Source organism: Protopterus annectens, chromosome 10.part0 (genome assembly GCF_019279795.1).
Source record: "Protopterus annectens isolate FY-2018-M chromosome 10.part0, PAN1.0, whole genome shotgun sequence".
Classification (NCBI taxonomy): Eukaryota; Metazoa; Chordata; order Ceratodontiformes; family Protopteridae; genus Protopterus; species Protopterus annectens.
The window spans coordinates 1,395,553,507-1,395,580,617 of NC_056744.1; the positions used below are offsets into that span (position 1 = coordinate 1,395,553,507).

The 27,111-nt window shown below is 45.4% G+C and overlaps 1 protein-coding gene across 2 annotated transcripts in view; it reads right to left on the reverse strand.

The window, feature by feature from the left end:
• Window positions 1–27,111, reverse strand: part of ODF2L (outer dense fiber of sperm tails 2 like) — a 2,421,058-nt gene that overhangs the window by 1,756,029 nt on the left and 637,918 nt on the right. For both annotated transcript variants that reach the window (XM_044086028.1, XM_044086027.1), the window contains one exon: window positions 21,186–21,257. In XM_044086028.1, the coding sequence (XP_043941963.1) occupies window positions 21,186–21,257 (72 nt within the window). The remainder of the gene's footprint in view (window positions 1–21,185; window positions 21,258–27,111) is intronic.

Here is a 27,111-nt window from a genome sequence, read left to right on the forward strand (position 1 = left end):
TACCAAAAATAATTTTGAGTAAGTTCCTGATCCGATCTGGTCGATGGGGACAGGCTGGATGGCTCTTTTTCTAGCAGCTTTGAAACCTCTAATGCTGCCTGATCCCGCTGACTGGGTGGTACGTCCGGGATTTCCCTTAAAGAAAGGGGGGGTTTGTTGAAGGGTATGATATATCCTCCGGTAATGCGAAGCACCCACCAATCGCTTGTTATGGATTCCCAAGCTTGTGGGTGCGCCAGCGACCCCGACTGGCTCCGGAGTTGCACAGTCGGGCAACAACTCAGGAACGCTGGTTGTATGAAGAACCACGAAAGGAATCGCGGTCTCCAGAGTTACGGGGGCCTCTGCCACCTCTGGGGCGTCTTCCAAATCCCCCTGCCTCTGGAGGGGGAATCACTAGGTGGAGTAGAGAAAGACTTTTGGGATTTTTAAACCACATTTTCCCTCCTCTCCCAGCCTTGGGATAAGGCCTGGAAGGAGCGGAATAACGGGCCCCAACAGCAGTCAAAGTCTTGCCCTCCTGCTCGCACCGAGTTAGTGTGTCCTTCACCTTGGGTCCAAACAAAGATGACCCATCAAAGGCGTCGTGAAGGAAGACTTGAAGGCCTCCGTGAACACAAGCGTAACCAGGCTTGTCTCCTAAGGGCAACGCCTGTTCCGCAGCTCTACTCGCTCCATCGGCCGCATACGAGATGAGCCGCATGGACGAAGTTAACAATAGAAAAAAGAGTATTCATCTGTGCGCCAACAGTCGAGGCCAGCGCTTCAGGTAGATTACCAACAAGGGAGTCATTTAGCTCTTTGAGAAGATCCCTTTGGAGCCTTGTAAAATGACATAAATAATTCAGCGACCGTAAGGTAAAGGCCGCTGAGGACAGGGTACGCTTCCTGTACCTATCCATACTCCTAGAATCCTTATTAGGAGGATGAATAGACGTCGAAGCCTCTGCCACGTCCTGCTGTGTGGCAGAAGCCACCACCAAAGCATCTACCGGTACACCCTTTGTGAGAAATTCTTTCTGGGGGGGAACTGACAAGAATTTATTGGGCCTCGTAGGCACCGGTTCCACGGAATCAGGGTGTTCCCACACCCTTCGAGAAACCAAATCAAGGAGTTCATCGGGCGGAGACACCCAGGAGGCGGAGGCTGGGCCCCAAAGGCCTTGAGGAAGACCGACTCCTCAGCTGAAGGGGTTTTGGCTTGCCAGTCACCTCTCTGTCTCAGAATCTCCAAGATATCTGAGAAGGAGATATCATCCGAAGATGATTTGGGGACCCTTCCGCGTCATCGAGGTCAGTATCCGATGTAATAGACTCATCTTGGGAGTCTACGTGCTTCCTCTTACACAATTTCTTCCGTGGGGGTTCGTCCGAAGCAGTTTCGGACGGACCGCCTGGAAGAAGAACCCCGATTGGGGTATCCTCAGGCCCTGGGCCCCGCTGCCGGGGGGCTGCAACGCAACAGAGGCACCAGTCTCCAAATCTAGGGACGGTGAGGTAGAGTCTAGTTGAACCGGCAAAGGCATGAGAAGTCACTGGTCTAGAGGCCACGATGGCACTGGGAATTCCAGCAGCCGATGCTCCGAGAGGAAGACTAGGCACCGAAGCACCTAATCCCAAAGTATTCCCCTCGGGCCCGGCTGTAGAGGTCGCAGTACCAAACCCTGAACCGGAGGACAGGGTAGGAAGCATAGTCGGAGCCGAAAAGCCTGATAGGGGTCTCTGCTCCGACCGTATGGCTCCACCTTGCTCCACCACCACCGGCTCCAACAACTCAGAGGAGGTTGGAGGAGGAATCAAGTGTGTCGGGGGATCGGCTCAAGCAACCTGTGCAGGAGCCGAGACCATTTTAGCAAACACTGGAGATTGGAAGAGCCTCTGTAAAACCCTATCCAGGTCCGAATCTGATAGTCTCGAGGATTTAGAGGAGGTAGACACTCGAAGACTTTCCTCTTGGCTCCGAGAGAAGGGGACCAGCTCAAACGGCTCCAATACTGTCGGCGCCGACTCCACCACCTCATGGACCACCATCGGCGAAGAAGCCTTCTTCGGGCCGAGGGGAAGAGTCTGAGCTGCACACTTCCACCGGCTCGAAGCCATTGGAGCCGATGGGGTGATTCACCTCTCGATACTCCAACTTGTGGCTCCGAAGACAATGGAGCCGAGTAGGAGGTATCGAGGCAGACTTCGACCTCGGCCCCGAAGTCAGTGGAGCCGAGGAAGAAGAGGTCAACTTTTCTTTTAGAAGTCGGCTCCGACGGACTTGTCGGAGCCGACGATCTTTCTTTGGAAGCAACAGGAGGATTCAAAGCTTCCTCAAAGGAGGGTTTAATAAGCCCTTTAAAATGAGCTTGTTCTTACGTTCTTGAAGAACTCTAGCAGAAAAGGCATGACATACGCTACAAGTCTCCTGTAGATGTTTCGGCCCCAAACAATAAACACAAATTGAATGGCTGTCTGTTATGGACATTTTATAACTGCACCGAGTGCATTTTTTAAACACTGATTTTTGTTCTTTAGACATAGTACAGGTACTGCAACAAATAGAGATTACCACAAAAATTAAGCACTATAAGAAGAAAAGCGCCAACTGAAAAGCGCGAGACTCACTGGCGCAAGCACCTAGAAGAAAATTACCTCAGAAGCAACTGACAAATAAGTACAATGGCCCAAAGCCCTCTAATTTAAACGGGCTTGGCCCGAAAGACAAAAAACCACAAAGGGACTTAAAATAAACAGTACAAAGGACTTTTGAACTAAATAGTACACAAGAGTAGGGCAAGGGCCCTCTAACTCAAACGGGCCTTGCCCGACTGAAAAAAAGGGACAAGTACCAGACGACACTCAAGCACTTAAACTTCACAAATAATATAAAGAAGCTGTTAAAACAGCTGTTTGATTAATATATAGCAAAAAACCCCAAGGTCAAGGACCAATAAAGGTAAAATTAACTACTTAGCTCCAGCCAAGTCGAGACCACGTCCAGCTTGTAAAGCGGCAAACGAGATCTGGGGAAGCAGGTGTAGTGCATCCTGGGATAGGGTATAGCCCAGCCAATGAGAGACTTCGTGCTAGTATATAAGTTGCCGAGTCGGAGCCGATGGATCGGCTCCGAACCCATCTGTCATGAATGTAGGCGAGATAGGATCCCATTACATCATTTATTTATTTGTTTTGTTTGCTTGTTTACCGGGTAATGTCTGACTGGGCATGAAGCCCATTTCCAGCGGAGGCCTGGGGAGAAAAGCTTCATACATACAAACAGACAGTATTAAACAATCAAACTGAACACATATTAATCAACAATGTACAAAGCAAGTCAGTAAAGAAATTACTTGTATAACAATAATTAGCAAATAAAAGGAAGCTATGTACTCACCATAACGTTCCATCTGAGTAGTTGTACTTCATTTGTCTTCAACCTGTGGGAATACGGATCCGTATCGAATCTGAGCCGGCAAAGATTACTAGTATCAACTCCAAGGTCCAAACTCCTCCCCTTAGTCATAATACACCCTCCTTACCTTCCATCCCCAGATCGAGTTTGCTGAACTTACAATTATAACCAAACCTGATAACATACTTGTGACCTATACTTATAGCCCATAGGCTGAACATACCCCAAAGGTCTGGGGGAAGAAGGGAGAGATTTGTGAAGACAAATAAAGTACAACTACTCAGATGGAACATTATGGTGAGTACATAACTTCTTTATCTGAAGTAGTTTACTTCATTTGATCTTCAACCTGTGGGACAGAGTCCCCAGCTACTAAACTTCTGGGTGGCCTTCATGGAAGGATATCGCGGAGCCAAGGGATGCTCTCCTTCTAGATGTCAAATCCAATTTATAATGGGAGATAAACGTATGAGATGAGGACCAAGCAGCTACCAAGCAAATGTCATCCAAAGACACCCTACACCAGTAAACTGCAGATGTAACCATGGACTTAGTGGAATGAGCTTTAAACTGACCTGCAGGAGACATGCCTTTGTCCTTGCAGACTTCCAAGATGCATGAAGAAATCCATTTAGCTATCATGACCTTGGAAATAGGTTTGCCCAAAAAGGGTCTATAGAATGAAAAAAACAATTAATCAGACTTAATGAAAATTTTTTGTCCTGTGTAAATAGAATCGTAACTGTGAACACCCAACATGTGTAGTTTGTATTCCATCTTGTTGGTAAAATTGGGAAAGAACACAGGCAAATTAATAGTCTGATTAATATTGACTGATGATGCCACCTTAGGAAGAAAGGAAGGACTGGTTCAAAGGGAAACAATCTTTATGAAAAATCATGCACGGGAATTTTATGGACAAGGCCTGTAATTCCGAAACCTTCCTAGCAGAGGTAATTGCGACCAGAAAAGCTGTTTTCCACGATAGAAATTTTAGATCAAGAGTAGCGGCAGGCTCGAAAGGCGGGGCGACCAGAGCTTGGAGAACCATAGTAAGGTCCCACAGGGGGACAGGATCCTTGACGGGGGGGGGGGGGGTGTAGCAAAAAGGTGCCTTTGATGAAGGCTTTACACAGTCTAGAAGATGCCAAGGATGCAGAATTCTCACCCACATGAAATGGCAGCCAATTGAACTTTTACAGTAGAAGAACTAGCTCCGTGCTGGAAAATATCTGCTAAGAAATCAAGCATAGTGGAAATAGGAGCCTTGAAAAGATCTAAACTCCTCTGAAAGGGCCAGAAAGAAAAACGTTTCCACTTGCTGCAATAAACATTTCTGGTTGAAGACATGAGCAGCTACCAAAACAGACTCAACTGAGGAGGAAAATCCGGGAGTCCTAGCAATCACAGGAACTGGAGCAGCCAAGCCATGAGTTTCAAGCTGTCCAGATTTGGATGAGGCACCCCTGATGGGTGTGAAATCAGATCCTGAAATGGATCTAGGATCCAAGATGGAGCCAGAAGGTGAGACCAAAGGAAGGGAAACCATACCTATTGAGGCCAGAAATGGGCAATGAGAATCACCTTTCTACCCAGTCGACAAGCTTTCTGCAGAAACCTTGGGATGAGAGGGACTGGCAGGTAAGTATACAGAAGACCGGGAGGCCAAGCATGAACTATAGTGTCTCTGGGGGACCCCCCCCCCGGCGGGGAGTTCAGAGCAAAAAAACTGCTGCACTTCGTTTTGGAAGGAGATGCGAAGAGATCGCAGCAAGGTTGACCCCACTCACTGAAGATTTGTTCCGCTACTGATGGATTCAGAGACCACTCGTAAGGAATCAGAATGGTCCGACTTTGCCAGTCCACTATAATGTTGGACGGTCCCAGAATGTGAGTGGTGATAAGAAAGTGACCGGTGGAGATCGCCCATTCCCACACTCTCATGGCCTCATGACAAAGGGGATAAGATCTGGTCCCTCCCTGTTTGTTGATGTACTGGACTACCGACATATTGTCTGACTGAATAGCAATCGTCCCCCGAGGAAGAAAGGCATGAAGGGCCTGCAATGTTAGAAGGACCGCCCTCATCTCTAGGACACTGATATGCAAACTGTTCTCTATGAGGGACCACAAGCGCCTGTCCTGCCCGAAGAGTGTCCCCCCACCAGAGTTGAGAGGCATCCGTGGTCACTGTGGCTTGGGCCGGGGCTAGAACGAAGGGTCATCCCTCCAAAATACCCGGAGAGCTCATTCACCATATGAGGGACGACCGACACACACGACTTAGGTGGATAGGATAGGTTAGTGGTAAGTCCAACAAGGACCATTGAACCGCCAAATCCACTGAAGAATCTGCATGTGTAGTAGGACACATGGAAGATGAGTTATGGTCGCCACCATCGAGCCTAGGGTCCTCAATACAAATACCAGTGTCAGGAGATGAGAATGGTAAATTAGAGAGACATGCATCCTGAGGTTTTGAACTCTCTCCGAGGTCAGGAACACTTTGCCCTGGAGTGTGTCTATCCTGGCACCAATGTAGTCTATCACCTGTACAGGCTCTAGTACAGATTTGGATGCATTGATAGTGATACCCAAACTCAGGGCAAGTGTTATAAAGTATTCCCTGGATTGGGAAAGTAGATCCCTGGTGGGAGCAGTGAAGAGCCAATCGTCCAGGTACAGATAGACCTGAATCCCCTGAAGCCTCAGATGAGCCGCTACCACCGCCATCACTTTGGTAAACACCCTGGGAGCTGTGGTGAAACCAAAGGGTAGGGCATGAAATTGGTAATGATTGGCCCCTAGCCGGAAGCGGAGGAACCTCCTGGAGCTTCTGTGCATCTTTATGTGATAGTAAGCATCCTGGAGATCTAACGAGCACATCCAGTCGCTCTCTAGCAGGTATGGCATGATGGACTGTACTGTGACTATCCGGAACTTTTCTTTGGCCACTGACAGGTTCAGGGTAGAGAGGTCCAGAGTGGGCCTTAAATCCCCCATTTTCTTTGGCACCAAAATGAACCTGGAGTAGAAGCCTGATCAGGACTGATCTGGGGGGATGGTTTTGGTGGCTCGTTTTCCTAGCAGCTTGGAAATTTCCTGTGCTGCTGCCTCCCTTTGTGTGGGTGGAACATCCGGGAGGTGTTGGAGAACCCACAAAGGGGATAGAATATCCCCTGGATATGATTTGCCGCACCCAGTGGTCCATTGTTATGAACTCCCATGCCACTGGGTGCAAGGACAATCGTCCCCCAACTGCCTCCAGAGTACAGCAGTCGGGCAACTTCTCAGGGTTGCTGCCCGGGTCTGTCCAAAAAATGTTCTTGAGACCCAAAGTTTCACGGACCCCTTTGGCCTCTGGGCCGGCATCCATTCTGTCTCCCTCGGCCTCTGGGAGAAGAAGTGCCCTGAGTGTCCGGGGAATACAGAGAATTCCAGAACCACATCTTCTTTTGCCCTCTCTGGTTCTGGGAAAAGGACATTTTAAGGTTAGAGAAGCAGATCCCAATGGCAGACAGCATCTTCCCGTCCTTCTCACTCTGGACTAGTGTCACTTGATGGTCTTACCGAACAGAGTCGAGCCATCATAAGGGGCATTGGCAAAGACACCTTAAAGGGTTCAGTAAATGGGCACAACCTGAGCCAGGCATTATGCCTCATGGACACGCTGGACCCAGCCACCCTAGAGTCGCATAGACATATTCACTACTGCTCTCAAAGTAGCCATTTTTCATGGAGAACAAAGCTTTGTCCTCCTGCGACATGGACTTGGGTGGAGACTCCTCCAGCTCCTTCACCAGGTAGCGTTGGAGTATCATGACTTGGGCCAAGTAGTTCAGCGGCCTTATTGAAAAGGTAGCTGAAGCAGACACCTGCTTCCCTAGCCGGTCCATCATCTGAGACATGGTCAGGAGGGTGGACCGAGGAAAGTACAGTTGTGTACACTTACCATAAATGTGGATGTTCGAGTGTATTCACTGTTTCAGTTATTACATTTGGGTTATCTACCTGCAGGTAGTCCTCAGCTGGCCTGATTATCAAAGTCTTGGGTCCCTGCGTCGGATGCTGTCTCTTCTTCCATGACGTCAGGTAGTCAGGGGTATAAAGCATGCAGCCGAAGCCATTACATCAGTTTTTCTTGCCCCAGATGTCAGGTGCCCCCATAATGGGAAGCAATTATATACAAGGTTACACCTCCAACAAAAAGCAAATACACCAGAAAGCTAAAATACAGTAAAGAAGAAGAAAGGTATAGCCAATAAAAGTCAGGGGGGTTGGAGGGAGGGTAACCAGGACTGCAACAGTGAATACACCTGAACATCTACATTCATGGTAAGTGTACACAACTGTACTATGTTTTTCATGTTCCACTTTTGCAGTCATTACATTTGGGTAGATTCCCAAAGCTAAGGAAAGGAGGAGGCAGTTAGAGAGCATTAGGACCAGCTATTAAGCCCTGCAATACTGCACTGGCAAAACCAGCTCTGGATTTAGAAAAAATAGGCAAGTGGTAATGCTCGGTGATGGTATGTACAGAGCTCCAGGTAGCAGTTTCTAGGATGTCCCTGGTAGGAACACCTCTGAGAAAGGCTGTTGAAGTAGATGCAGCCCTGGTGGAATGTGATCTTATCCCCTTGTGGGGTATGTTTTCCATGGTGTTTATAGCAGAAATTAATGCAATGGTCTATCCACTTAGAAATGGTTTGCTTTGAAACTGCTTTCTCCTCTGCCCCTGCAGCAAAGGCAACTAGCAGCTGTTCAGTTTTCCTGAGAGGCTTAGTCCTGTCCAAATAAAATCTAAGTTGTCTGTGCATGTCCAAAGAATGCAGTATTCATTTTCCTTTGTTCTGTGGATTAGAAAAGAAGGTTTGGCAAATGAATTGACTGATTAAGGGCCACACTGGATACCACCTTGGGCATAAAGGAAGGATTGGTCCTGAGGGATACCCTGTCTTAATGGAAGATGATGAAAGGCTCCACTGCCATGAGGGCCTGTAATTCAGACACTCTTCTTGCTGAAGTGGTGGCTAGAAGGAAGGCTGTTTTCCAAGAAAGGAATTTCAACTCTGCAGATGCAGCTGGCTCAAAAGGCGGTAGAGTGAGCTTTTCCAATACAAAGTTAAGGTCCCGGGCTGGAGTAGGGCTCTCCTGGGTGGTCTTAAATTTTTGGCCTCTCTGAGGAATTGTTTCAGCAGGAGGTGAGAGAAGAGGGGTGGCTCAGTATTGTAATGTGCTGAAATGGCTGAGGCATGAATTTTAATAGATGAGAAGGAAAGGCTCTTGTGGAGCATGTCTGTTAAGTATTGAAGAATATGCGGTAAGCTGGGCACTGCTGTGCCCATCCCCTGAGTCTGGCTCCAGGAACAGTATCTTTTCCACTTTTCAGCATAGGATTTTCTAGTACTAGGCCTCCTTGCCTTCAGAATGACATTCAGCACTTGCTTACTGAGGGATGGTATTGGAGAGCTCAGGTAATTAGCCAGGCTGCAAGGTTCAGGGTTTGAAGCTGGGGGTGCAGAATATGGCCCTCCTGCTGGGACAGCATGGAATGGGTCTGAGGCAGGTGCCATGGTTTCAGCAGTGACATACTGCGTAAGAGAGGGTACCAGTGTTGGCGTGGCCAGTCTGGTGCAATGAGAATTGTTCTTGGTTTGTCCTGTTTGATCTTTAGCAGAACTTTTGAGAGGAGAGGCAGCGGGGGAAAGGCATAAACTGAGAGGCTTTCCCAGGTGAAGGACAGGGCATTCACTTTCCAAGATTGTCTGTGGGGAGTCCTTTTGCAGAATTTGTTCAATTGGTAGTTCTGAGGGGATGCAAACAGGTCTATCTCTTTTGTTTCTCAAAATGTTGAATATCTTTGGTTCCAGTTTCCACTCATGTGGGTCCATGAGATTTCTGCTTAGGTCTGCCAGTGAATTTAGCTTGCCTGGCAGGTACTGAGCTTGTAGTTGCACTTGGTAGCTTAAGGCTGTGTTCCACACAGCCATGGCTAGTCTGCAGAGAGGGTACGAGTGGGTTCCCCCCCTGCTTGTTTATGTACCATATAACAGTGGTGGTGTCTGCCTTTACCAATAATTGTCCTGGAAGAATGTGGTCCTTGAAGGCTGTCAGAGAATTCTGTACAGCTAACATTTCTTTTTGATTGATATGCAGGTGCATTTGACTAGGGTTCCATTTGCCCTGAATGTACTGCCCTGCCAAGTGAGCCCTCTATGCATAGTCTGATGGATCTGTTGTTAGGGTTTGGGCAGCAGGGGGTAGAGTGAATGGCAGTCCCTTGTTGTGGTATCAGGCCTTTTCCCACCAAAGGAACTGTCATTATACAAGGAATGATAGGAAACATTGATTCCAGGTCCTGAGAATGTTGACACCATAGGCTTTTTAGATACCATTGTAGTTTCCTCATATGCAGTCTTGCATATGGAATTAGTAGGATGCAAGAGGCCATGAACCCCAGGGCTTGCAGTATTTTCCTTGCAGATAGCTGGCTCCTTGTGGCCAGTAGTTTGAAGAAGGCTGTCAAATAAACTTGTTTCTCTGGCGTGAGGTAGGCCATCTGGGAAGTTGTGTTCAAGCTTGCTCCCAGGAAAACAATTTGTTGGCAGGGTACTAGGTGAGATTTCTTTTCGTTTATGGTGTACCCCAGTGAGGTTAGCAGTTTCTTTACAAATGCCAGATGATTTAATAGTATGTCCAGGCTTTCTGTCTGAATTAGACAATCGTCCAGGTATGGGTATATTTGAATATTTCTTTGCCTGCAGAATGCAATGACTGGAGCTAGGCACTTTGTGAATACCCTGGGCGCAGTAGATAAGCCAAAGGGCAGTGCAGAGAACTGATAGTGCATGTAGCCTGCTCTGAAGTGTAGGTATTTTCTGCAAGATTCCCTTTTTGGGATGTGCAGGTAAGCTTCAAATCCAATGTTGCCAATCAGGCATTTTTGCCTAGCATGGGAAGCAGCTGATGAAGAGCTAGCATTTTGAATTTTGGGATTACCAAAAAGGTGTTTAGAACAGACAGGTCCAGGATAGGATGCCAGGAGTTGTCTTTTCTGGGTACCAGGAAAAGTCGAGTAAAACTCTTGTCCCCATTCCTCTGCTGGGACAGGTTGAATAGCCCTGATACTTAGAAGAGAGAGAACCTGCTGTTGAGCCTCTGCCCACTGATTTCGAGGTAGGTCTGGCCAACTGTTTGGGGTTGGGAGTAGGTCTGGCGAACTGTTTGGGGTTGGTAAGGAGTGGAAGTGGAATATGTATCCTTGGGAATCTATATTTAAAACCAATTTGTCTTGGGTAATGAGTTCCCAGTTTTTTGCATGCAGGGCGATATTTCCCCCCTAAGGGAGAAGACAGCCGAGCAGGGCTTGGAAGGTTTTTGGTTAAGTCATCATGACAGTTTACCATAGGGGGGTGTCGTACTACTTCCAGCTCCAGCTCCAGCCCCCCACTGCTTAGGCCTGTGGGTACCTTGAGACTTTAGCCTAGGTGGGTCTGCTGTTCCTGGGTTTGGACTGAGAAGGCCTGGAAGAGACAGAAAACTACCAGTTCTTAGAAGGCCAATGCTTACTAAATCTGGGAGGCTGTACTTGCAGGAAATCTTTAACAGTTTGCATAGATTTAGCTTTTTCCTCCATCATTTTAAGAACTTTGTCTGCTTTGTTGCCAAACAGGTGGTCGTGGTTTAAGGGAGCATTCAGTAATTTAGCTTTAACATGATCTGGCAAATTTTGCTCCTTAAGCTAAGCATGCCTTCTAAGAACAGATACAGTGACAGCACACCTGCAAAATGCTTCTAGAGAGTCAAAACCACATTGCAAAGTATGTTTACCAACTTGTTCAGCAGAATGCATTAAATCCTGTAATTCTTTATTTTTAGCACAGTCAGTCAGGAATCAACATCATTTTCTGTTTAAGTAGTCCAATAATATGCTGCTGATACTTAACATATGAAACTGGCAGTTTAAGGTCCTAATGGCCAAAGTAGCAGAAGAGTATACCTTCTTACCCCATCCTTCCAGGGCCCAGAAATCAGAGGGGGTAGGGTTTTTGGCAGTAGTAGCCTTAATGCCTTTGGGTCCCTGTGAAATGGTCTCTGGGTCTGCAGTAAGATTCTTAAAGAGGAACTTGTGAGAGCCAGGTACTCTGTAATAGCTGTCAGGTTTCCTGGGAGCTGGAGGTAAAGTGTTTGGGGCCAGGCTAGATTCCAAGAAGGCGTAATCTACAATGTCCAGTACAGGAGGGACATCTAAAGGCCTGTGTTGAGGTAGGAGTAAGAATTCCCTAAGCCTCTTTTTGGAGTTAGAGTAATCCTGCCTTTCCCAGCGGAAACGCTCCCTAAGAGTGTGCAAGGTTTCATTAAAAAGAAAAATCTTCTGGAGGGGAAGCAGAGGGTATGGAGTCCTCTGCATCAGAATCCTCATAGGTAGATAAGGTCAAATCCTGGTAATCAGAAGTAACAGAAAGTTCAGAATCCTGATCAGAAGAATCGGAAGGAAAATCAGTTCTAGGTTTCTTATAGGGAGAAGGCTGGCTTCCTCTAATTAGAGTAATAAGGTCTTCAGCCATTCTTATCATTTGTTTTTTGGCATATGGGCCTGACTGCGGTTTGGACATCGGTTTTCTAAGTGTGGGTCGAATTTTAGACCTTGAAGAAGAAGATGGCATCGGTTTGAAATGCAAGTCCGTAGGCCTGAATACACCCTCAGAAGCTGGTGCCTGCACAGTGGCTCTGGACCCATCCAAGGTAGAGACATCCACAGGTTCCACAGTCGAAAAAGCATCTTGCAGCATTCAGGACTCCTAATGGGTCTCAGGAGAGATCTGCGAATCTGAAGTAGCAGATATCAGGGGCTGTGAAAGCGCCTCACTGAGTACCGGCAAACTAGCGATTAGCTTAACGGAAGTGTCGTTGGCAGCTTTGGACCTATGTGGTCTGTCTCTGTCTTCTTTACATTTTTCAGAATGTCGGTAGTCGGATGGCTTACCAAAGCCATTTCTGGATAATTAAAACGAGTACCAAAATAGTTTGCTGCAAAAATGGACCAACAACAAATAGTTCGAGGATTGAATAAGGCACAAAACCGACAGCGAGGGACGTTGTGGTCTGGGCCTAGGCAAGGAATGCAGTATGAATGAAAATCTTTATGTGGTATTTGCTTTCCACGGGTAATACAATTGTTAACTTTTACTGACATTGGTTTAGAGCAAGAAAAAGGATTCCTAACAGGGTACTAAGCTTTTTTGAAGACTTCTGTTCTGAAACTCGAAAATGAAAATTTCAGGAATCGGCCAACCGGCACTTGCGAACTGCTTCAGGCACCGCACATCAAGAAAGACGGATGTAATGGCATCAGCTGCATGCTTTATACCCCTGACTACCTGACGTCATGGAAGAAGAGACAGCATCTGATGCAGGACCCAAGACTTAGATAATCAGGCCGGCTGAAGCCTACCTGCAGACAGATAACCCAAATGTAATGACTGCAACAGTGAAACACGAAGAACATCTTTCCTGAGATACTTCCCTCTTCGTGGCTGTTGCAACCACCAAGGCATCCTATGAGGGGCCCTTGTTCCAGGAAGGCCTGTCTATAGGGGGGGACAAAACCTCATCGGGGTGTTTGGGGATCAGCTTCACGGTATCAGGTTCCTTCCACATCCGCGAGGTGATCAAATCCACTAGAGTTTGTGTTCTTTGTCAGGGACTCAGGGGAGTCCAAGTGCCTCCTCTTACTCGTAGGCTTGCGAGGCACATCTCCCATAGGGCTCTCCAGGGAGTGCTCACAAGCCATCTGTTCCTCTGGGGGAATCATCTGGGGCCCTTCGGGCACAGGTTGTCCCTTTGGTAAGAGGACGGGGACCGTAGACAGAGCCGAGGGGGTTTGGATGGAGCCAGAGGGGGAGGTCAGGGGCCTCAATCCAACAGAGAGGACCCATTCTACCACATCAAACACTGAAGGATAGTGGACCTCCTGTGAAGCCAATAAGGAGGCCAGTCTCCACAGGTCTGATGTGAGAATTGGAGTCGGACCCGAAGTGGCCGGAACTCTGAGAAAGGGAACCTGGACTGACATCGGGGCCGATGGTAAAGGTTCTACTCCCTCAGATCCAACCCCCAGGCTCTGGCTTCGAGAGTGGCTCAGATCTGAACTGGTCGAATATGAGATGTTCAAGGCAGCTGCCAACATCGAGGACATGAGGACTGTCAGTGCAGACACCCCAACCAAGGCCAACTTCAGACCTGAGAACTCCAAAGCCAAAGATCGGCTCGAGGAAGGAGTAATAGGCTGAAAAAAAGGAAGCAAGCTGCCCCGTCCTGAGGGAGGGGGGCTGGTAAGACCCCCTTCTGGATCTGTGTACGGATAAAGTGCCTCATCATCTTATCAAGATCCATGTCCAAGAGAGAACGGGTCGACTGTGACGAAGCCACAAACTCCGACCTGGCCGGTCGGGGAGCTGATGCCCGGGAGACTGGGTGTGCCTCCTCCGGCTCCGGGAAGAACCTTTGGGACCGGAGCTGAGAGGAGTCATGGATCCGAGCAGACTTGCTTGGTGATGAGAGGTCCAGAGACCATCGTCCTCTTCTCCTTCGTCCTCGACTCTCTCCTGCTCTCTACCCCTCCTCTGCTCCACTACCACAGGCTTAGAAGCGGGAATTTTAGTCCCAGCCTGGGAGGAAGGGGAGGCCAGAGGCAGAGAAGCAGAAGTGGCAGTCACAGCAACTGCAGTGATTGAAGTCGAGGACAAGGAGGGAGGATTAGTGGCAGGAAGTAGCCCCTTTAGAGCCAACTTGGTCTTTCTGTCCTTCAAAGCTCAGGGGTTGAATCCCGCACAAATGGTACAATCAACATTGAGGTGGACCACACCTAAACACAAACACACAGAGTGTGGCCATCCACTGGGGAGAGCTTACGTACACACACTGTGCATCGCTTAAAAATAAGCTTTTCAGCCATCTCTGAATAAGAAAGAGAAAAAACAAACAAAAACTTTCTTCGTAAAGATTTAACACAAACCCAATCACCACATTAAACTGACTAGAAGGAGGGGGCACCAGAAACCAACTACACTAACTAACAACTACTACAAGCCCACATATGAAGCCAAAGTGATGGGAGGGGAGAACGGGTACCTACACTAATCTGAAACGGCTAATTTAACAAAAAATTATTGAAAACTTGCAGTCAAAAAACACCCTGCTAGCTGGAGCTCTAGAGACATGATGTTTCACAAATCACAGCAAACGAGATCTGGGGATGGAAGGCAAGGGAGGTGTATTATCAGTAAGGGGAGGAGTCTGGAGCTCGGAGCTGATGTTAGTAATCTTTGCCGGCTCGGATCCAATATGGACCCATATTCCCATAGGCTGAAGATCAAATGAAGTAAACTACTTCAGATTTAACAAATAAATTAACAAATGTAACAAAAAATGGCACAGTTAGTGATAAAAACTGGCCACATGAGTTAATAGTGAGGACAGTGTGATACAATAATTGCAAGATAGAGAAATGCAGTCTACATGACAGTTAAAGACAAAGCAGTATACGTGTATACATTGCTAACTGAAACGGAGTGTAGCATCAAGATAGCCTTCAGCAGTTAACAGTTGTAGCTGTGAGAAGGAGCTAGTTTAGGGTAACGTAAGGGAGTAGTAGGTAGCTTAACCAGGAGTATGGCAGGTACAGAGCCAGTGTTTTGCTAGATTTTCCTTAAGGAGGCTTTTAAACTCATGAATACTGGGTTTTTACCCATAGGTTGAGGAGTGTTCTACAGTTTGGCAATTTTATGGGAAAAAAGGCCGGTGCCCTGTTTGTTGTGGAGTTGCATAATCTTTAACAATAGTTTATTTGAGGATCTTAGAGCTCTGGGATTGCTGTTGGGTTGGACTAAATTAGTGAGTGCCGGGCCGTTGTTAGGTTTGTGAATTACATTGTGGACTATGAACAGTTGGTTAAATGTTAGAAGGTTTGGTAGTTCTAACCATTTAAGTTTGGAGAGTACAGAGCAGTGGTGGGTTCTGTAAGGGTGATCTGTGGCAAACTTGCAATTTTGTTGTAGAATAATTCCATATTATTTCGGTCAGATTTACGAATGTTTGTAAATGCTAGGGAGCCATAGAGGAGGGTGGAGAGTAGATGTGTGCGGGCAGTGGCTAGCCTGGCATTGTCTGTAAAGGGTGCCAAGTTTGGAATGAACCTTTTTGATAAACCTTAGGTTATCATAGATTGTGACACCTACAAGTTTGGCTTGGCTGGTGGGATCTATTTTGGTTCTATTTGTGGAAAGGACAGAAAGTGGAGTCGGACATGTTTTGGGTTTATTGTAATTGAAGACAACCTGGTTTTGTTGGGGTTAAGTATGAGTTGATGGTTAGTGAGGTAGTTTTCAATGTCCTGGAAAGATTTTTGCATTGTTGTTTGTAGGTCCTGGGGTGGGGGTTGTGCAGATTAATGTAGAGTCACTGGCGTACTGGACTATGGCAACTGGTTGGGATGAAGAGCTGAGGTTTTTAGTAAAAACTGTAAAGATAAGGGGGCCAAGTATGGATCCTTGGGGTACACCAACAGTGATGGATAGAAGGGGGACAGGGTGTTCTCCCATTTGATGGCTTGCTGACGGTTAGAGAGATAACTATGGAAACAGGACAGGGCTGTTATGTTGAGGCCATGGGATGACAGTTTATTTAGTATGATTTGGTAGAAGACGGTGTCAAAAGCTTTTGACATGTCAAGGAATATAGAGGAGACCATTTGGTCTCTGTTTATAAGACCTTGAATGGTGTTTGTGAAAGATAGCAGGGCAGCACTGGTACTATGTTTTGGCTTAATGCTGTGTTGTGAGAGGGAGAGGAGTTTGTGATTAAGGAGGTGGGCAAGGAGTTTGGAGTGAATGCATTTTTCTAAAATTTTGACTAGAGGGGAGAGTACAGCTATGGGACTGTAGTTAGTGAGATCCCTTGAGGGGTAGTTAGATCATTCAAGGGGCTGCCTTTGTGTAGGGGAGTGATGTGGGATATTTTCCCACATATTTAATAGTTTAATAGTTTCAACATGGGAAGAAGCAACACCAGAGGAACTCTGAGGGATCAGTGGAGGAGCTAAGGAACAACAGCCCTTAAAGCTAAACAACACACCTGATACACTTGTAATAGGTGACTCTATGGTCAGGCACACTGACGTCCCGCTCACCAGGCTGAACAAGGAGAAGGTCACGGTGAGCAGCCTGTCGGGCGCTAGGATCCGCCACATAACACAAGCACTCAGGTCACTTCAAGGCAAGTACAAATATGACTTAGTCATTGTCCATGCTGGTGTGAAGTCCTGAGACGTACCTCCCTGGACTACATGGAAAGAGACATAGAGGAGCTCTCTGAGCATGTAGCCCAGGCCGGTATGACCCTGACCTTGAGTAGCATCTTACCCTCACCAAGAATGATGCCACAATATGAAGACAAGATGATCAATTTCAACAACTGGCTTAAGTATTGGTGTCATTCAAAGGGGATCCAATGCCTGTCAGCCTGGGATGATATGCTCGACAAGCCACGATGCTTCGCTAAGGACGGCTTGCACCTGTCACCCCTGGGCTTTCAGATACTGGCAAAGGCTCTTGCTACCCCCATAGTGCCTTTTTTAGGCAAGGCTCAAAAGACAAACCCACCTCCATAGGTATCACAAGGGATAAGAAACTAAGAGTAATGCTACTCAACGCCAGAAGTCTAAACCTCAAGATGCATGCACTCGAAACTCTCCTTAGCATGGAGAACATTGATATCTGTGCAGTAACAGAAACCTGGTTCAGGGCTCCCGAGAGCACCCCAGCACTACCATGTTATACCTCATACCATGCTTTTCGGCCCCAAAACTTGGACCGAACTACAAAAGGAGGGGGAGTATCAATATTCATCAAAGATACCCACACCTCCAGGTTGGTGGCACAGCACAAAGCATCAGAGACTATCCATGTGCAACTAACAGTGGGTAAAACTGCCTTCCAGTTTATAGCCTGCTACAGACCATCCTCCCAAACCCAGGAACCCCACTCGGCCTTCCTGAGAACACTGGAAAATATGAAGGTCTCTCCAAACACCATTATATTGGGCGACTTCAACTACCCAAACATAGACTGGGAGCATTACTCTAGCTCCAGCACCCTAGCCCAAAGGTTCCTAGAATTCATAAACTCAAATGCTATGGAACAACTTGTTACCACTCCCACAAGAGGGGAAAACATACTGGACCTGATCATCACCAACATGGGGACTCTATGCTCCAGACCAGAAGTGTATCCCTCACTGGTAAGATCAGACCATAAACTAATCCAACTGGATATTCACATCCCGACCCCACCCCCTGCCCAGAAAATCACAGTGAAAAACTTCTCTAAAGCAAATTTCACACACCTCAAAACCGAGGTGGAATCCTTCAAAGCCCCCGGGCCTGTGGAAAATACGGCCCAGACCGCAGAATCCTTTATAAATGCATTCTATGAACACCTTCAGGAATGCATGGATCATGCAATCCCAAATAAAACCAAGACCCAATCCTCCAAAGGCAGACATCCTGTCTGGTGGACCCCAGCCATAAACAAACTATACAATAGAAGGAGGAAGCTACTACATGATAGAGCAAAATCCCAAAAGGAAGGCATCTCTGATCAGTATTAGCAAAAAATACGGGCACTCATAAAATCGCCTAAGGCCAGCTTCGAGAAAAATTGCACAGGACACTAAGGATAATCACAAGGCTTTCTTTAGTTATGTTAGGAACCTGGGTGGGAATTCCCAGATATGCTCAGAATTAGTCCAAAATGACAAAAATACACCGAACCCACAGACATTGCCAACATCCTAGCTGACAGGTTCAGCAAACTTCTCCCCTCTCCCACCAAAAGGGCAAACATCTATCCCAGCAGAGTGCTGACCCCCTGCCATCTCAGAAGCTCCGGTAAGAGCCACCTCTCCAAAGCAAAAACACCGCAGCAATGGGACCAGAAGGTGATCCCGGCTGCGCCCTACATGAACTCCAAGAAGAGCTAAACCCAAACATAAAACTACTGTTCAATCTCAGCCTTACTACAGGATATGTACCCAAAGAGTGGCGTACAGCAACAGTGGTCCCTCTCCACAAAGGTGGTGCCTCAACGGACCCTGGAAACTATCGCCCCATAAGCCTGACTAGCTTGGTCTGCAAAGCTATGGAAAGGATCATCATGGACCTCATAAATAAAGATATTGGGGACCTACAGACACTGGATCCTACCCAGTTCAGCTTTGTTAAGGGCAGATCCTGCCTCTTAAACCTGGTCGACTTCTTTAAAACCGTCACCAAGGCCATTGACGAAGGGAAGGTGGTCCACACAGCCTACCTGGATCTCGCAAAAGCCATCGCTACAATACCCCACTTGGGCATTATAGATAAGCTCATCAGCTTAAATATAAACCCCTATGTCACTAGATGGGTTGTAAAACTGGCTCAAGGACAGAACCCACATGGTTAGAATTGCTGGAGCCATGTCAGACTCCAAACCAGTTACAAGTGGCGTCCCACAGGGCTCAGTCCTGGGACCTCTCTTGTTCGGTATATATTTCTCGGAGGTACAGGCCAACACGGAAGGACTGTGGCTGACCAAGTTCGCAGATGACTGCAAACTGGGCGCCATAATCGACTCTCCAGCTGACACAAGCATCCTCCAAAAGGGCCTCATAGAAACAGACAACTGGAGCCAGAGCCATGGCCTCAAGCTAAATGCCAAAAAGTGTATAGTCATCCCCTTTGGCAAAAAAAAAGTGCCCACAAATTACCACATAGGTGGTAATCCATTAAGTACAGAAGAAGTAATTAGGGACCTGGGGACCCAAGTTGATAGCAATCTCTCATTTGACAACCACGTGGCCAAAGTGGTTAGAAAAACATTTTATATAGCCCACCTAATCATGAAGGGATTCACATCTAGATAAGGGGAGGTCATCGTGCCTCTTTACTCATCCTTCATCAGGCCCATAATCGAGTACAATGCCCCTTTTGGGATGTGCCTTACCAAACACCTGCAGCAACTGGAAAGACCCCAAAAGTACCTCACTAAGAGGATTAATGGGCTCAAACAGATGCCATATGCTGCCCATTTAAAGAAACTCCAGCTCTACTCAGTGGCATACCGCCTGCTCAGAGGCGATCTCTGCCTGACGTATAAAGCCATGTCCAACCCGGAATTAAGGGACATGCTGCACCTCAAAAATCCAACCCCCATCGAGCCTACGCTAGAAAAGACTTGAACCTCAGCTCTGAAATAAATAGGACATACTGGAGGGACAGATTCATAACCCAGAGGCTCCCTTCACTCTGGAATAAAATCCCAGTCCAGGTTAGGCAGAGTCCCTCATTGACTCTCTTCAAGAGGAATCTTGATGAGTGGATGGGAGATCATAGGTTTACCCCGGGTATCACTTCTGTGTCACTGTTAGACAGAGGCACAGTATACTAACCTCGAAAAAGGGCATAGCAAAATTAATTTAAAATGGGTGGCGAAAGCCAAACATACTCTGGCTAGGCTTATAAATGCTCTAGGGCAGGTAGTCTAGTATGAACCTATGAACCTATGAATGGTCTCTACAGGACCCCCCCCACCAACAGCTGCTGCACTGATTGAGCCTGTGGTGACAGCAAGGACTCATCTTTAGTGTTTTTTTTTTTCTTTTTAGACACAGTAGAAGAACCAGCAGAACTAGTGTGAGTATTTGTGCTTTGACTGCGGAAGAAGCCAGTATCCAGTGCTGGAAAGAGTTGGCCGGAAGGTACGTTGTCCCAAAGTGTATACAAGCTACACATACCCATTTAAAACCAAGGAAGATGAACAAGCAATCATAAAAGTCTTGATTCATCAGTAGATCTTTTCCATGTACTGTTGTGACTGTAAATACACTCTCAGTAAATTGCCAGAAAGTACATAAGTACTACAATGTCCACAGTTTTAACACTCCTTTTAAGTGCAACATGAACATTTAAATTCAAAAGCTGCAGAACCAGCAATCTTTTAACACAAAAACTGGCCCCAAGAAAAGAAAGAAGCCTCTGAACCTAGTAGGTGGTTCCTCACAGGAAACTTCTGATATTTAAACAAATACCAGGTTTCTTTAACAAATGCCACTTTTAGTAAAAAAAAAAAATAGAAAAAATATGCTCTACTCTTAAAAAGGACAATGAATTTTGTGTGTGGAAGCGTTCCCAAAGGGACTTATCTGCCAGAAATGAAGCTGCAGACAGACTGCTACTCCTGAGAAGCCCCTTAGTTGCTTCCTGTGAGGTGGAAAGAAAGTGCTAAAATCATTTCCTTCTGGCTGTAATTTATCGGATTGGTGATGACCAATCAGCAGCCAGCAAGAAGGAATGGGAAGGAGACGGCGCTTTTGAAGAAGACTGGTTGTTGCTATCTTAGGCAGAAATCAACCTAAATTGAGCAAAGGCTACTACAGCTGTGTAGATGATGAACGTCTTCTAAACAAGGTAATACAATCTTGTGAAAAATCCTGCTTGCCACAACACAGTAAAGTTGTATGTGCATATCATAATATTTTAAATACATATACAACAAAAATATGTTAAAGATACTGACAGCACATTAAGCTAACATATGACGCTTTCTACACATAGTCCACACAAATTCAATACAATACATGCAACTTTAAAATGTATGACAATCAAGGTTCATTGGTTCACAAACTGAAAAGTTAGGTATGAACCCAGCAGTTAGATCTGGCTCCTAAGAAATAATTAACTCAGTCAATTTACCTTCTCTTTTTGATAAAGATCTGACAGTTCTTGAATGCGCTTCTCTTTTTCAAAGATTTTCTTCTGTAACTGCTGCAAAAATGAATTGAAACAATGACAGAAATTATTAACCATGTTAACAGTAGCTAACAAAAGCTGGTGAATGTGAAAATTAAACATACTGAGGAATTTAATCACCTTCACTATCAAAAATTAGCCTCAACACAATCATAGTCAGGAATCGTTGGCTTTGACATCAACTCATGGGTACAGGCAAGCACTTAGTTTTAAAGCGTAGACACTGGGGTAAATGAACATAGCTAGTCAAAAAGATTTTCAGAAAGTGAAGACATTTGACTGACTGTTAGACATTTGCAGTGCACAGCTAGAAAGAGCTACAAAGAGAAACAATTACCTCCCCCCACCAGGATTGACAAACCTAACAACAAAGAAAGCACCTTAGACTGGATTCTAATAAATAGTCGTCAGCTAACATATAAAGTAGGTACCCTCCAAGATGACATTAGTGACCACTCACTGACCTATATAATTAAACAAAAGATAGATATTCCCAACCCAGCCATATACAGAACTATATGAACCAACAAACATTTTAACTTGGACAGCTTCCAAATAGAACTTAGGGCATTTGACTGGTCACCCCTAAAACACCTCCAACTACAGGAAGCAGTGGTATACTTTAAACATCAAATTCTTAGAAATCCTAGACTACCATGCCCCTACTCGCTCTATTAGAAATAGGACTAAAACCGCTCCATGGCTTACAAAGGAAACTAGGCATAAAATTCTACTTAGAACTAAAATCTGGGCCAAATGGTGAACTACTAAAAACCCAACTGATCATCAAAAATTTAGACAGCTGAGAAATGCTACTAAAAAAATCAATACTTTTAGATAAAAGAAACTTCCGCTTTCAACTCCAGCAAACTCACCAACACAAACCACAAAAGTTCTGGATAGGTATCAGTAGACTCTTACATCCAGATCACTCCAAAACACCAACCCCATCAGGCACCACCCCACAAGAATCTCAAGCAAATTGCTGATGCCTTTAATACCTTCTTTACTGAGTCCATCCAATCTCTTGCTAATTCTCTGCCTCCTATTAGCTCTAGCCTGCCTTCCTCCGCTACTAGCTTACTTCCTTCATTTCATTTACAAAGAGTTCCAACATCCCTCATCTGTACCCTTCTTCAAAAACTCATACCATCCACCACCTCAGCTGACCGATTACCAGCAGAATATCTGCAAATAGCAGCAAATGTTGTAGCCTATCCTATTTCTGTCCTAATAAATAGAACCATAATGAAGGAACCATCCCATCTATCTGGAAAATGTCCCATGTTATACCACTACATAAAGGTGGTAACTCAACTGAACTCTCAAACTTCCGTCAGATAGCCTCACTCTCTCCTTTAGCAAAAATTATGGAAAAATGCATCCACCAACAACTACTAAGCCACCTACACCAAAATAACTTACTAGTTAACTGTCACAGCATGGCTTCAGGCCATTCCACAGTACCACCACTGCCCTCTTATCCTTTTCTGACTGCATTAGCAAAAATTATACTCTATCCTGTGCACTCTTTATCGACCTCTCAAAAGCATTCGATATGGTAAACCACCAGCTACTTATGAATATACTTAAATGCCTCTCACTAGATACACAGGCATTGCAATGGTTTAAATCCTACTTAGAAAATAGGCAACAGGCTGTACTCTGGGATAATAATCTATCCACCCACCTTCCTATTACCCTTGGTGTCTCTCAAGGCACTATATTGGGCCCTCTCCTATTCTCAATTTTTATCAACGATCTAAATGTAAAAATTCCTCAAGCTACCTGCATACAATATGCAGATGATTCCACATTAATATACTCCACTACTTCTTCATCTGAACTGCAGTCCCTCACCCAAAAATTGTTTAATATAGTAGAAAGCTAGTTCTTACAGAGCTGCCTTCTCCTGAACCCCACAAAACGAAATTATTGCTCTTCACTGCTAGCCTCACAGTTAAGACGTTGCCTGTTTGATTCTCAGTTACAGCGTCTTCTGTGTGCCGACATGCGTGAACGGGCATTCCTTCGTTGATGATTGTGCATTAGGCCCGGCAAGCCAACACGTAAAACTCTACTGCCAATCATTAGCGGACAGGAGTTCTGCTGTGGCGACCCCTAACCAGGAAAAGCCGAAAGACACAAACAAACAAACAAACTGCTACACAAAAGTCCTCCCCAATAGACTTCACAGTTATATCTAATAATGGCACTGTCATATCTCCTGACCCAACCACCAAACTCTTAGGAGTAATAATAGACCACAACCTTAACTTTGACACTCACATCAACACTACAATAAAATCAGTTAACAGAAAACTAGGCTCCCTCTATAAGATTAAACCCTTCCTTACTCCAATAGCTAGAACTACTATTGCCCACACCCATCTTATCTCTACTCTCCTCTATGCCTCACCTATTTATACTAATCTGTCAAAAAACAACCTCAACAAACTGGCAACCTCCTATAATAACATTGCCAGAGTTGCCACTGGCTCCCCATTTAGAACCCACTACTGCCATTATCTGAAACAGCTAAAATGGCTGGAGCTGCATAATCAGCTTCAATTTCACCAACATATTTTCGCCCACAAGACCCTTTATCATCCTAGCAATACTCCAATACTTACAAGCCTTATCACCCCCTACAAAAATCTTGCAGCCCTTTGCTCAACAAATAAATTTCTTGAATCTATGCACAAATCCAACAATAAGGCTGAGGATTCACTGTTCTCCAACACTGTGGGGAAAACCTGGAACCTACTTCCCACTAAACTCTCATCTCTTTCTTCAATGTTACTTTTCAAAAAGAAACTTAAAGTGTACCTTAGAACTCACTGGCTATGCCCCTGTACTAACCCAGACTAACAATCCCCTCCTTGCTATGTGCACTGTATACTTATTTCACTATTTCTGCATTGTCTAGATCTTTCATAAACCACAGAGAGTATGATCTGTTAAGCTAAACTAAAGTCTGTATGAACTTAGTCTTTTTAAGGAACCACTATAGGGTATGAACTTGCATACCAAGCTATCAACTTTATGAACGTGTCTCTTCCTTATAAATATATATTTTTTAAATATGTTAAGTAGTAAGATTACTAAGTTGCTATGTAAACAATTGCATTCTAGTCTTATATTTGTACTGTACCTGAAGTTATCATCTGATAGTGGAGCTTATCTTCACGGGCCTCTACTGAAAATGGACATATATTCAGTTGGACTAGCCCAGTAAACAAATGTAAAATAAAAAATAAAAAAAAAGTTAAAACAGCTATAAACAATTTCAACAAATTTTCGGCTTAGGGCAGCATTGTTATTTTGAATACACAAAGAATGGCAGAATTTCAAATGGATCCTCCATCAGTTCCTGAATGATATGCTGCAACATGCCAGTGAGTACATATATTTTCCCCGTCCAGCTGAGGCCAGAGACAGAACTATGCAGGAATTACCCTGTAGCACACTAGCTTGAAGTCCTGAGTGCCATAGACTGTACACATGTAGAAATCAAAGCACCACCGAGGGAACAGGGAAGGGTGTACATAAATAGAAAGGGCTACCACTCTATTAACTATGAGGTCATGTGTACCACTAAGGGAATTTTGCTAAGGGGAATATCCAACAGGGTCATTTACTGGGGATGCAGGTTATGCACTGGACCATGCTGATGACGCCCATCAGAAATGCACACATACCAACTGAAGAATGCTATAATAAGGCATCCACTCAAACAAGAAATATCATAGCACTTGTGTTTCGGCTGCTGAAGTCCTGGTTCTGGTGGCTAGATACATCTGGAGAAGCCCAGCAGTACAATCCCCGTACATGTGCTGAAATATTCACTGCCTGTGCCATGCAATACGACATTATCCTGAGTAAACAGCTTCAGCAGGAACTGCAAGGGGAAGGGCCACACAAACCACCACTACTGGCAAGGTCATCACAGCCACGTGCAGGTGAGGAGTCAGTAGGGGAACCAGCAGCCACTGTGGGTGAAGGCAGACATAGAAGTGCACAATATGGCCTTGCACTGGCCAAGAGGCAATGGATAGCACACACAATCACCACCTAAGGGGCTAAAACCTGCATCCTACACACATGCATACAGTAACACTGATGCCAGGCAACACTCACAGCCTTCACTTACTTATGTAATGGCTTTGTACTGCTAGCACCAGACAGAGTCAACCTTGAACCAAAAGTCTTGGAACTACTGGATTTCCGAGGTAAGAGTTGAACCTGGAACAGAATACAAATGGATGGCATATCCTTGCATACTGATATTTGGTAATGTAAGTATAAAGTGGGTGATTTTTTTACAGCAATTACATCAAGATGTGACAGCACTGACTTATGTGAACACATGTTCTCTATCAGGTATTAAGCCTTATGTCTAAAATGTACACATTTTCAATTAATGCCCACATTTTGACCTCATGTGTTTGTAATGGAAAATCATTAATGAGTGAAGTTAGAAAATAATGACACACATTTCAGTTTCAGATTTCATATCCCTCAGAACAAACCTAGAATAACAGGGTTTGCATTATTATTTTTATCAACTGTTTTAAGTTTTTAAGACCACAATGTTTAAAACTCTCCACATTGCTGGACCTTTGTCATATTTTTATTTATAGCCTGGTCCGGCTTTATTGGTCTAACAGTTTGACAGGCATGTACACATTACAAAAACCTGTAAGAAAGCACTACAATTTGCAAACCAGCATCACAAAAACATATATACTAAGCACTTAGTCTGCTATGCACCCTGAGCATCAGACAAAAGACTTGTGTATTCCTGAATCCAAAAGACAGAAAACAAGGATATGGCACAGTTATCATTTGCACAAGGTGGGGTGGGGGTAGGAGGCCTAGGCCATCACAAAAGTTAGTGAGTACATGTGAGTAAGTAAGAAAAAACAGGCAGACATTTGGATAAAGTATAAAATGACCACTGAGACAGAAGGATCTTTAAGCCTCATGGCTGACCCATTTAATTGTTGTTTGTGTGTGTGTGTGTGTGTGTGTGTGTGTCTCTCTCTCTCTCTCTCTATATATATATATATATATATATATATATATATATATATATGGGCACTCCAGGTGAAACTGGTGTGTGAGTGTCAGCAAGACCACAGCCAAACTCTGTGTTAGCTCTACATCCTGGTATGTCAGACAGGTGTGTGCATTGCATAGTAGAGGTGACACTTCATAGTCATCATCTCTGACCCTGAAAACTGGCTCTGCCAGGAGTTGCACTGGCACATCTATACCCACAGTCAGATGCACTGCTGCTACTTGAATGTGACCGATGTCTGCTGGATGAGCTCTCCTCACAAGTAGGCCCAGGATCACAACCCCATGGCCTGCCACGCCTGAGTGTGGACACCTCAACCACTGATAGAGTAGTGGAAGTAGTGCCACTACAGGAGCATGATTGGGCACAGTCACATCGTCTAACCTCAGATGATATGGCTGACCTATGCACATGTGGATGCAGTTTCTCTCCAAGAAGACATTCCATCAGAGAAACTGCCTGTTCCAACGTGTCACTCATCTGAATCATTCATCCAATCCACTGAATCAGAAAAATGGTGGAGGCAGTCAGGCATGTCAGCCTGTGCCTTATCTACAACCCTAAGCATTTCCTCGGAGGCCCTACTGGAATGAGCCTGCATCTCCATGATGCCCCTAAACGTACTTCGAGTGGCATGGAAAGACGCACCTGGATCAGGTGGAAGATGGACAGCAGGCCTCCTCCGAACAACCCTCCTGCATGGCACCTTTTCCACACTTTGGCTATGGTCAGAGTCAACAGGCACTGAAGCCACAGTAAACAACCACATTACCCTGATCAAGTGCC